Source organism: Ovis aries, chromosome 3 (genome assembly GCF_016772045.2).
Source record: "Ovis aries strain OAR_USU_Benz2616 breed Rambouillet chromosome 3, ARS-UI_Ramb_v3.0, whole genome shotgun sequence".
NCBI lineage: Eukaryota > Metazoa > Chordata > Mammalia > Artiodactyla > Bovidae > Ovis > Ovis aries.
This window is the reverse complement of record NC_056056.1, coordinates 177,138,821-177,151,158: the sequence shown is the minus strand read 5'-3', so window position 1 is coordinate 177,151,158 and position 12,338 is coordinate 177,138,821. Positions and strand designations below refer to the sequence as shown.

At 42.9% G+C, this 12,338-nt stretch overlaps 1 protein-coding gene across 4 annotated transcripts in view; it reads left to right on the top strand.

Moving 5' to 3' along the window:
- The window catches only part of SYN3 (synapsin III), a 486,177-nt gene that overhangs the window by 52,558 nt on the left and 421,281 nt on the right, over positions 1–12,338 (top strand). For 3 of the 4 annotated variants that reach the window (XM_042247181.2, XM_027967692.3, XM_042247182.2), the window contains exon 3: positions 3,503–3,560. In XM_042247181.2, the coding sequence (XP_042103115.1) occupies positions 3,503–3,560 (58 nt within the window). Of the gene's footprint in view, positions 1–3,502; positions 3,561–4,855; positions 5,103–12,338 lie in introns of those variants that run through there. The other variant, XM_060413168.1, reaches the window with a different exon arrangement.

The window sequence follows — 12,338 nt, the reverse complement described above, 5'->3', positions numbered from 1 at the left end:
TCTTTCAGAATTTTCCACAGTTTATTGTGATCCACACAGTCAAAGGCTATGGCATAGTCAATAAAGCAGAAATAGATGTTTTTCTGGAACCCTCTTGCTTTTTCCATGATCCAGTTGATGTTGGCAATTTGATCTCTGGTTCCTCTGCCTTTTCTAAAACCAGCTTGAACATCAGGGAGTTCACGGTTCACGTATTGCTGAAGGCTGGCTTGGAGAATTTTGAGCATTACTTTACCAGCATGTGAGATGAGTGCAATTGTGCGGTAGTTTGAGCATTCTTTGGCATTGCCTTTCTTTGGAATTGGAATGAAAACTGACCTTTTCCAGTCCTGTGGCCACTGCTGAGTTTTCCAAATGTGCTGGCATATTGAGTGTAGCACTTTCATAGCATCATCTTTCAGGATTTGAAACAGCTCAATTGGAATTCCATCACCTCCACTAGCTTTGTTCGTAGTGATGCTTTCTAAGGCCCACTTGACTTCACATTCCAAGATGTCTGGCTCTAGATTAGTGATCACATCATCCTGATTATCTGGGTTGTGAAGATCTTTTTTGTACAGTTCTTCCGTGTATTCTTGCCACCTCTTCTTAATATCTTCTGCTTCTGTTAGGTCCATACCATTTCTGTCCTTTATCAAGCCCATCTTTGCATGAAATGTTCCCTTGGTATCTCTAATTTTCTTGAAGAGATCTCTAGTCTTTCCCATTCTGTTGTTTTCCTCTATTTCTTTGCGTTGATCGCTGAAGAAGGCTTTCTTATCTCTCCTTGCTATTCTTTGGAACTCTGCATTCAGATGTTTATATCTTTCCTTTTCTCCTTTGCTTTTCGCCTCTCTTCTTTTCAGAGCTATTTGTAAGGCTTCTGTATCAACGTCGCCTATTTATTATCATCACCAATCTCTCATCTCTGAGGGGGCAGATCAAAGTGAGGCGGAGTGTAATTCCATTCTATAACCCCCAAGAGGGTAAGATGTTTGTGGGTCCTGAGAAGTTCAAGTTCTGACCATTATGATCATTATGAAATTGTATTGTGCAAGGAAGGAAGAGACGGGCATGTTTTATTTAAATGTTTGCCACCTTTATCAATTTTAAATGTTGGGCATATGATACATAGACTTCCATTTGTTCTTTGGCCCCATGCTCTACAAATATTAGAGGTGGGCTTATCCCAGTGTCTGGAGTTTGCCAACATTACCTTTATTCGTGATAAAATTCACAAATAATGTGAAAAGTTTCCCTTTGCACGAGGCTGGTCAAACACACATTTTTTGGAAGACCATCCTGGGAGAAAAAAACAAAATCTTGTTTTTTAAAGTCACACTGACAACTCCTGTTCCCATAAAGTTCTATCCATTTGACGTCTAAGCCTGTCAACACTGTAAGAAAAAGTGGTATTAATATTAGAGCTGTCAGTCTGTGATTCAGGCAGTCTTGAAGAGAGATGAATTCCACTGAAATTGGCTAAGTGTAGATAGAGAGAATTCAGGAGCAACTTGGTCAGAGCATTTGTAGAAGGATTCTTTCATAAGTGGAAGGTTGAAAAGAGATGGGAACATCAATGTTCCAGGGAAAAGAACAGAAAAGAAACTAAGAAGATTCTTGGATATAACACTACTGATAAGAGCTCAAGCATGTGGTCATACCATAAAGAAGGCTGAGCACCAAAGAATTGAGGCTTTCGAGCTGTGGTGTTGGAGAAAACTCTTGAGAGTCCCTTGGACTGCAAGGAGAGCCAATCTGTCAATCCTAAAGGAAATCAACCCTGAAAATTCATTGGAAGGACTAATGCTGAGGCTGAAACTCCAATACTTTGGTTGCCTGATGTAAATGCTTAGTCATTTAAAAAGACCCTGATGCTGGGAAAGATTGAAGGTGAGAGGAGAAGGGGATGGCAGAGGACGAGATGGTTGGATGGCATCACTGACTCAATGAACATGAGTTTGAGCAAGTTCTGGGGGATGGTGAAGGACAGGGAAGCCTGGTGTGCTACAGTCCATGGGGTCACAAAGAGTCAGACAGGACTGAGCGACTGAACAACTTGTGGTTATACCTAGCTGAATGGAAAGCTGGGATATATTGATATATTTCTTGGTGCCAGTCTATAAAAGTTGTCTCTGTGGGCAGAGAAGAGAATTGGGATTGGGAGCAAATAGCTGTGTGTGCCCCAGAGAAGGTCTATGGAAATGTTCAACACAGTGCTCAGGTTTCAGCAAGTCACTAAGAGCTCTTGGTTTCATCAGACCAACAACCAAAAAGAGCCAATGGAAACTTGTATTACTTCTGCTTTGTGGGAGGTCATCTAAACCCAGGAGCACCTCAACATTTGCTGCTGTTTTTCAGGGCTGAGAAAAACCATTGATCTGACAGTGAAAGTCCAGGATTCAAGCCACTTAGGCAAAGTATTTCATCTCTCTGGGTTTCGGTTTCCTTATTTATGGAATGGAAATAATAATACCCACCTCATGGTGGTGGTTTTAAGTGTTAAATGAGGTTGTAGGTTAAGAGTATAGCACAGTGTTGGGGCACAAAGTGAGTACTCAAAAGTATCTTTTTTTCCTTCATCTATCTTTTCAGTCATTTATTCTTTCAGCATATATAAATTGAGCTCGTACTGTGTATCAGTACTCTGGTACATGTTGGAAATAGAACGATGAGTAAGACGGATTGTTCCTAGCCTGGAGGAATTGTATTATAGTTCAATGGGAAACAAGCGTGAACCCAGTTACTAACTATAAGGAATTACAGTAAGGGCTGTGATACAAAATTAGAGCATGAAGAGAGAATTTATATGAGAAAAGAGATGACTAAGGTCAAGATTCGGATGCTTTTAGAGAAAATGGCCAAGTGGATGGATTTGAGAAATAATTAGTATGTAGAACCCATGGCGATATATAGAGAGAAGGAGGTGATAAGAATGAAGTCTGTGTTTTTGCTTTGAGTGATGGGCAGATGGGATGCCATTTACTGCTGATGGGAAGACAGAAGCAGGGGTGTATAGGAAAGATGATGGGAGGGTGGTTAGATGGACAAAGGGGCAGATGAGGTCTGCTTCATTGGAGAGATGGACAAATAAAGGAGTGGATGGATAGAGCAAAGTAATAAGTCATTTACAGGTCACATAGGGTCTACCTAATAAAATAATTCTGCATTATTTATTTGTGTAGGACTCTTTATTTCTTTTGATCCTTAAAATAATGTTTATAAATATATTATGCAGACATTAATATCTCCCTTTTACAGAGGATAAAGCAGAGACACAGAGTTGTAAAGTGACTTGGCAGAACCGAAACCTGAGTCTCCAATCCTCCCATCCTGTACTCTTTCCCTTTCCCATGTGATAACGTATAAGTAATGAGAAAATCATCCATCTAGGTGGGAGAGAGCAGGAAGGTGGGGAATGTGTCTGGACATGCACCTCTGGGGGTAAGGCCTTTGGAAGAAGGGAGGAAAGAGTGAAGCAACTGGTATCCTTACTCAGTAGATTTCTTCCTCTCCTTCACAGGGCCAAGTATTTCCATGGAAAGAAGGTGAATGGAGAGATTGAGATCCGAGTGGAACAGGTAGGTTGGAGCTAGTCTTTAGTGCTATCACCATGATCTTTTCTATAGGCAGAGCTGTTCCCAGGAGCGTACTTGGCCCCGTCTTCTGAAACTATAATGAGTAAGGATTGCCAGAAAACTCCTGGCTTTTACCTGGAAGATGTCTTAAATTCCAGAATCATTTAGTCCAATAGTTTTCAACCTTTCAGTTTTAGCAGCAGAACCTTTATTCAAGAGGAATCTCAAGTAGGGCCCATTCTGACAATTAGAGACACATAGAGCTTTCTCTGATGGAAATAGGCAGAGAGAGCCCAAAAGTCTGCTCCATTCTGTTCCACCTCCCTCTGTTCCCCACCATGGTCCCTGAGGTGTCTCTTTGGAAGCACAGTGTAGGCGCACAATGGGTTTGAATCCTGACTCTCTCGTTTTCTAGGTATTGGGCAAGTGAGTCTTTCTGTGTTTCATTTTCCTTGGGATTAAATTATTTAAAGCCTCAAAAGAGATTAGAATCTCGACTACTGGCTCTTGTTATTACCACTAGTGTCAACATCCACACACTTTATTTTATAGGGAGAAAAAGCACAGACTTGCCTAAGGTTATAGTGGAAGTCAGCTGTAGAATTAGGACCAGAGTTTGTGGCCTCCAGCTCTAGGACTCCTCCCCTTCGTTCACTGAACACTTGCTGGGGACCAACTCAATGCCAAGCACTGTGCTTGGCCTTAGGAGAGCACATCAGAGCATGGCCTCTGGAGCTCAACTCTTGGTTCCAGTCCCAACTAACTTTGTGACATTAGTTCAACAACACTTAAGCGCCCTGAAATTCAGTTTCTTCATCTACCACTGGAGTAGAGCATCAGCTTGATAGGGTAGCCAAGAGGATCGAATGAGTTAGTCCAAGAAAGTACTTAGACCAGCACAGGGCATACAGGAACACTTAGTAGATGTTACCCGTTTATCATCATCCTCATCATCAAAGGCAAGCAATAAGATGGAAAAGGTTCTTTCAGTAAGATGAACTCAGAAAAGCACCGTAGAAAAATCGAAGGATGTGACTTTTCCAGCACTCTTTTTGAGTTTGATGTGTTGGAGGAACAGAAAGCTTTTTGAGCATCAAATTTGACTTGGCTTAATATTAAAACACCTACAGCTTGAATTTCAATTTGATCCTGTGGCTTTCAAGTCAGTCCAGTGTCTACTGGTTTTCCTTCCATGGCAAAGAGTGGGTTATTTTTGTTAACTTGACAAATATTTGTCAAACATCTACTATGCTAGCTAGCTCACATGTGCAGAACAAGGACAGAGAAGCAGAGGTGCTGTCCCAAATAACTTGTGGTCTAGGAGGGGAGGCAGGATAAGTCTTCACAAAACCCAACACAAGTGGAATCCAGGAAAGAGAGATCCAAACTCAGTGTGTGGGCACCAGAAGCCACAGCTATTTGGAGGAGTCCGAGTGACTTCAAGGAGGGGGTAGTATTTTAAATGAATTGTAAAGAATGGCTAGGATTTCAACAAGTGGAGATGGCAACAGGAAGAGTGAGGAGACTAAATCAGCGAGAGCAGAGGTAAGGAGAGTGGAAGCTCGGGGTGTGGAATGATTGAGGACACCATCTTCCCCTGGCCCTAACCTATTCATCCTCCCAAATTCTCTCTCTACCATCTACCTGGCATCTTAGCTAGAAACTGCACAGTCTCCTGGCTGCCTCCTTTTCCCTCCACCATTACACCTGTTCACCACATGCTACAGACGCCACGCCCCACATCCCTCTGGTCCATCCATTCTTCTGCGTTCCCATTGCCAATTCCTTGGCTGAACCATCATCAGCTCTCATCCTGTCTTCATAATCAACAGCCTCCTAAGTTCGTATTTTCATCCACTTCCAATTTATTTTTTGTACTAAAACCAGGCTGATCTTTCTGAAAAAACAAAGTTTTAAAAGTGTTAGCTTTAAAATTCTTTTCTCGGACATTCTTTATTTGAGCCCTCCCACCGCAATCTAAGTCAGGAAACCTGGTCATTCCTTTACCTAGCACCCCAGTTTTTCCTTTCTAGCCCTAATCTGAGTTTTCAACCATGTATTTAGGTGTGGTATTATTTGCATGAGAGTAGGGACCATGACTGTTTGGATCTCATTCTGTTAAATAACACAGGGCCTGGCACATATTAGAGCGGAAGCAAATATTTGCAGGATGACTAACTGATGGATTCCACAGATTCCAGTCTGCTTGTCAGTCTCCAGCAGAGATAAATTGCTGTTCTTTAATCTTCCCTCAAAAATCCAAGTTTTCCATAAACCATCTGGTAAACGCTCAGTTGCTAGCTGTCTCACTCCATTTGTGAAACCCCAGGAGCATGTTTTAATTTTGCCCTTTATCTCAATGCTGCTTCTGGCCCAACTTATGGGTGTAAATCTGTAAGCAGGAGCATCAGAGAGAGTTGTCCTAAGAATAGCTCACCTAGGACCCTGGGGACACTCAGCCAACCTCTGAAGGCTACAGCCACACTGGAGAAGTTGGCTAATTTAGAGTCATCTTGATTTCTCGTCATCTTCCTCTGTGGCAATCAGAAGGCAGATTAGCCAAGAGGCCAATTAGCAGTCATTTGGGCATTTTTCCCTGGAAGATATGCCTTCCTTAACTCATCCTAGAGTCTGAATTGTTTGTCTTTTCCCATCTGGATCGATGGGTGGGTCACATAAGCAACCCCCAGGAATCTCACATGCATCCTTTAGCACTTAGGAGAAGTCTTAGGATGGAAGCCACTGTTTAGTCTGAGCTGGCCTCACATTTTGGAATTCTGTCTCCCAACTAAGGGCCAAATTAACCAGATAATTGCACTGTCTGGGTTTTGCTGGACAGAGCAAATGAGTTAGTTGTGGTTGGCCTAGAGGAAGCCTCCGCCCCTTCTCTCCACCCTCTTCCCCCCAGTTCAAAAACTGTTTGCCTCAGCTTTTGCAGAGCCAGGAATCAAGAAACCCTGGGGAGGCCAGTGGGGGAGACTGCCTCATGTTGCATCCCATTACCCAGAATGCCCTGCTGGCTCTGCAGGGCCTCTCAGCAGTGTCCTCGCAGGGCCTGAGAGGTTCCGGCCAGGGTGGCTGGCATGTCAAGCTCTCCTCTGTTTATATTTGAGGCAAAGGATCTCTTTCTCCACAGGTACAAGTCACCCCTCTGTGGGACTCAGCAGTGAGGTTGATGAATGGATTAATATAAAGTAGACTCAAAGTTCTGAGACTAGCGGGCTAGTACTTGGTGGTGCAGAGCCTTGGACTTCATTCTTCGTTAATAAAAAGACCAAAATTATAATAGTCTTTCCTCGGTGTTAACAGAGGTACCAAAGCCTAAGTGGCAGTGCGTTGCTCCAGCAGATGGAAAGAAAGGCAGGAGAAGGTGAAGACCCTTCTCCTCTGATTTACGTAGGAATGCCTGTGGCTCCTTTGGAATCCTGTCCTTGCATGATATTGGAGTTGAGATGGGCTTTGGTAGATGCATATGGATCCTAGGGAAGGCTGTTGGTTGAAGTCCTGTTCATCTTCTCCTCTTTTTATATTTCCTCAACTTTGTCTGCTGGAAGCAAAGATGGAATTTCTCCCTTAAAAAAATCTAAGCACTCAAGACCATCATGTATATATATCATGTACATATTTTCATACCTACTTCAGCCGACCATCCACAATTCTTTCTGGGGCAGTCCTTCTTAGAGTAGACCCTAACTGTAGATATTGTCATAAAGCTGTGTTATATTTCAAGAAATAATTGTCAGTGAGATAAGAAGTGGAGGTTGCATGTTAGTTAATTCAGTTTTGTGGCTTGGTAACAGGTTGGACATGACCCCCACTAAGAAATGACTACTTGATAGTAGTTCACCTTGAGGGAAAAACATCTAACACTTTACCAAACAGCTCTGCCCTTGGCTGTGTTCTACATCTTCTTCTCAACTGTGATTTATCGAATTACATTTGCTGGTGACTTGAAGTTAATGGGAGAGAGAGTATGCTGGATTAAATTTGATATGATCCAACTGAGTAAGGATACAATATAAGATCCTATGCAAAAGCTCAGCGGAAGAGGAGCAGGACTGGGGAGACTTAACTTATTAACATCTCATGAGGAGAAAACAAGACCTAAAATTTGAGTTAAACAAATTCTTAATATTTGTGAGAAGTATGGTGTGGAAGTTAGGATTGTGACTCTAGGATAAGATATACTGGGGATGGAGTCTCAGCTCCATCATATTTTAGCTGGGTTGACCTTCCACTTATAGCATCACTAAGTATTAGCTTTTTCATATGAAAAATGAGGATAATAATTTCTACCCCCTAGAGTTAATATGTGGAGTGAATTAGTCAGTATAAGTCATATGCTTGGCATAGTTTCTGACATGTATATTAAGAGCTTAGTAACTATAGTTATGGGCTTCCCTGGTGGCTCAGTGGTAAAGCATCTGCCAGCCAATGCAAAAGATGTGGGTTTTATCTCTGGGTTGGGAAGATCCTCTGGAGAAGGAAATGACAACCCACTCCAATATTCTTGCCTGGGAAATCCCATGGACAGAGGAACCTAGTGTAGTGGGCTATATATAGTCCATGGGGTGGCAAAAGAGTCGGGCAAAACTTAGTGACTGAAACAACTGTGGTTATGGTTGTTACTCTCTCAAAACCTGATGCATTATCAGGCTGCATCATCAAAGTACAGCATTTAGAATTCAGGAAAGTGATGGCACACACACACTCTCATTATTTTAGCCAGACTCCAGTGAGAGACCCAGTTGTACCATCACACCTGGAGGAGATAGAGGCAGCCTGGAATGCCTCACAAAGAGAGTGGCTGCAGCGAGAGAAGCAAAGGAGATCAGTGTAAGGAACTGGAGACGCTTAGTCCGGAGAAGAGAGCCTTTGGAAGAACTCATTGTACTCTCTGCAAATATTCACCACCTGAATGAGTGGTTGAAAAGAGTTAGAGCTACCATATGTTGAGTATTAATACTTAGAAGGTAAGGATAAATGCTTTTTGCTGTTTAGATGGGCACTATCATTGTCTCTATCTTACAGAAACAGGCTCAGGCGGAATAAGAGGGCTTTCTCAAGGTTGCCTGATTTGTAATTGGCAGGAACCTGTTCTTGAACCTAGACAGTCTAAATTCAGAGTCCTCTTATCCACTGCATTTTTCTGCCATTTGTTGCAGATACCAAGAACAATAACCAGATGTATTGGTTAAATGATTTTGTATGCATAACCTTATTCCAGCCTTACCGCAGCACTTTGAGATGAGTATGAGGGCTCTCCCTATTTGGCAGATGAAGAAACTAAGGCTCAGAAAGGTTAAACATTCTGCTTGAAATGAGTGATGGAGGAATTTGGACCCAGGTTTCATCTGCATGTGTGCTGAACCACCAGCCTATATTGTTTCACTGGGATTAGAATTCAGGCTAATGGTACAATTATACAAAAAGATGGACTTCAACTTGGTATAAACAAACATTGTTCAGCAATGCCGAGTAATGATGAATGGACCACATTCTTTTGGTGGGTAGGGGGTCCCTGTGTTGGACATGCTCTGGCAGAAACTAGATGGTTAATTTGGGAAATATTTCGCAGGAAATGTATGTACCTAATCAGATACTACTTTCATTATTTTTTCTTATTTTTTTGCATAAAAGTAATATGTTTAAATAGTCAAAAATTTAAAAGGCAAAAAATGGTATCTGGTGAAACGTCTGCCTCTAACCCTACTGCCCTTACCAATCTACTTCTCTTTTGACTAATCATTTAACTGGTTATTGGCCAGTTCATTTAACCATTATAACTTGTTCCTTAGGCAACTTTCCAGAGAAATTTTAAATGCAGTAATCAAATACACATTTGTGTTTGTTTTCCTTTGCTTTTCATAGATGGTTCAGTTCAGTTCAGTTGCTCAGTCATGTCCAACTCTTTGCGACCCCATGGACTACAGCACACCAGGCTTCCCTGTCCATCACCAACACCCGGAGCTTGCTCAAACTCATGTCCATAGAGTCAGTGATGCCATCCAACCATCTCATCTTCTGTTGTCCCCCCTTCCCTTCCTGCCTTCAATCTTTCTGAGCATCAGGGTCTTTTCCAGTGAGTCAGTTCTTTGTATCAGGTGGCCGAAGCACTGGAGTTTCAGCTTCAACATCAGTCCTTCCAATGAATATTCAGGACTGATTTCCTTGAGGATTGACTGGTTTGATCTCCTTGCAGTCCAAGGGACTTTCAAGAGTCTTCTCCAACATCACAGTCCAAAAGCATCAATTCTTTGGTGCTCAGGTTTCTTTATAGTTCAACTCTCACATCCATACGTGACTACTGAAAACACCATAGCTTTGACTAGATGGACCTTTTTTGGCAAAGTAAAGTCTCTGCTTTTTAATATGTTGTCTAGGTTGTCATAGATGTCATAGTTTGTCATAGATGGCAGTTGATCAGAAAAAACCATAAAGAACTGTATTCAGAGTAGTATTAAATATGGAAGTTTGACTCCAGATGGGTCAAAGGGGGAACTCTTATTGCCCAGAGTTGCAGCAGTCCTGCATTCACTGTTACCACTGCCACGGCTAGAGCTGCCACTATTGCCAGTGGGAACATGAGCCTGAATCCCCCTGATGCTGGAGGAATTGCCACCAGCCTGCTTTAACCGCTACTGCTGTTGGCAAAGCTTTGTTGCCACCATCTTCCTAACCTCAACTCTTATCTGAATGGTAAGAAATTGGTAGAAATTAGCTGTAATTATGTGTCAAAGGGCTTCCCTGGTGGCTCAGATGGTAAAGAATCTGCCTGCAGTGCAGGAGACCTGGGTTTGATCCCTGGGTTGGGAAGATCCCCTGGAGAAGGGCATGGCAACCCACTCCAGTATTCTTGCCTGGAGAATCCCTATGGACTGAGAAGCCTGGCAGGCTACACAGTCCATGGGGTTTCAAAGAGTCAGACACGACTGAGTGACTAAGCACAGCACAGTGTGTCAAAAGAACCCGGGAAGTGTAGAAATAGGCGTTCAGCCCCCGTAGTGCAGAAGAGGATAGGGTGGGTGTGGGGCTGAGTGGCAATCAACAAATGAGCAGTGCAGTCCATCCACACATACCCTGTAGGTTCAGTGTATCTTAGAGTTTATTCCTTGAAAGTTTGTGCAGAGCTGCCTCATTCTCATTAATGATTGCTGAGGGGCTGTTATTTGAATATACCATCATTTATTTTCCGTAACTTTACTATTATAAACAATGCTAAACCTATGTCATTTGAAGCATCTGTTTGTATGCCCCCAGGATTCCTATCTAGAATAGAAAAAGTGGTTATGAATGTATTGCACGTAGTGCTTGCTATAATGTACCTCGAAGAATGAAGGGCTTTCCCCCGGCTGCTGGAACTGATACCAGAAGACAGCCCTCAGTTGTCAGCCCTCATTCTGTGCCTCACTCAGGTGGAAAGTGCTGCCTTGCCCAAGGGTGCATCTCCTGTGACCTTGGCTGGCACAGGGAGCAAAGACCTAGCTCCTTTATCCCAATTTGAGACAACTCTGAAGGGCCACCCCAGCTTCAGAGTTCCCTGTGGAGTTGGTGGAAGCGTCTGCTGAGATGGCAGTGCAGCCCAGCTGCTCTCTCTGCCCTGTCCCGCCTCCTTGCCTTTCTTCCCTTCCAGTGGTGGTCCCCCAAAGTTCTCCCCAATGAACTTCTCGTGGGCTAATGTTCATCTCAGAGTCTGACTCCCAGGACATTTATAACTCTGATAGATATTGACAAATTGCCCTCTACAGTGGTGATACAAATGATCTATAAGGCCCTTTGGGTCTGAATTTCTAGGACTTTACATGCCTCGTGGGTTCTGGAGACCACCATGCACAGAACGCTCTCCTGGTTCTAGCCCAAGCATCGATGCTGAACTCTGAAGTGCTTCATCATTTGATAGTCATATTTGACCTCCTTGTGTTTGAAATTCACCAGAGCTTGGTATTTCTCTGCAGGGCTGAATCCGGCAAGAACTCTACCCGCTCTGATCCACTAAGCCTTGTTTTGTTAACACAATCCTGCAAGATTTATTTGTTTGGCTTGGCTTACCCTGACCTCAGACGTTCTGTTTTGTATTATTTTTAAAAGCGTGCAGGTCTCCATGGAGGTTTTTTTTCCTTTTCAAATTTAAGAAACAGCTGGAGGAATAAAGAAAAAAAGCAGGTGGGACACTAGGGCTATTAACTGAAACATAACTCATTAGAGGAGCAAGTGTTTCTCTACTTAACCATAACATTGATTGATGTGGATTTATTACCACCCTTGGTCTACCTTTAGGCTCACCGACTTAGGAAGACAATAGAGAAATGGAGAAACAATAATCATGGTGATAGTAGCAAACATCTTGAGCAGGGACTGCATGCTAGAAGCCACGTTACAGCCTTCCTCTGTGTTAATGCATTTAACCTGCACAATATGCCTGTCACTGAGGAAACTGAGACTCAGAGAGTTTAAATAAAGTGCCCAAGCAGAGTCACACAGCTAGTAAGAATGTGGGGATCTAGGGATTGGAAACCAGTTTCAGCCAAGTCCAGGGTCCTCATTCTTAACCAAAATAGAACGTGTTTGTCACTCAGTCATATCCAACTCTTTGTGACCCCACAGACTGTAGCCCATCAGGCTCCTCTGTCCATAGAATTCACCAGGCAAGAATACTGGAGTGGGTAGCCATTCCCTTCTCCAGGAGACCTTCCCGAACCAGGAATCAAACCCAGGTCTCCTGCATTGCAGGCAGATTCTTTACCAAAGTATATCTATCAGCTTAAATATGTTGGATCTTGA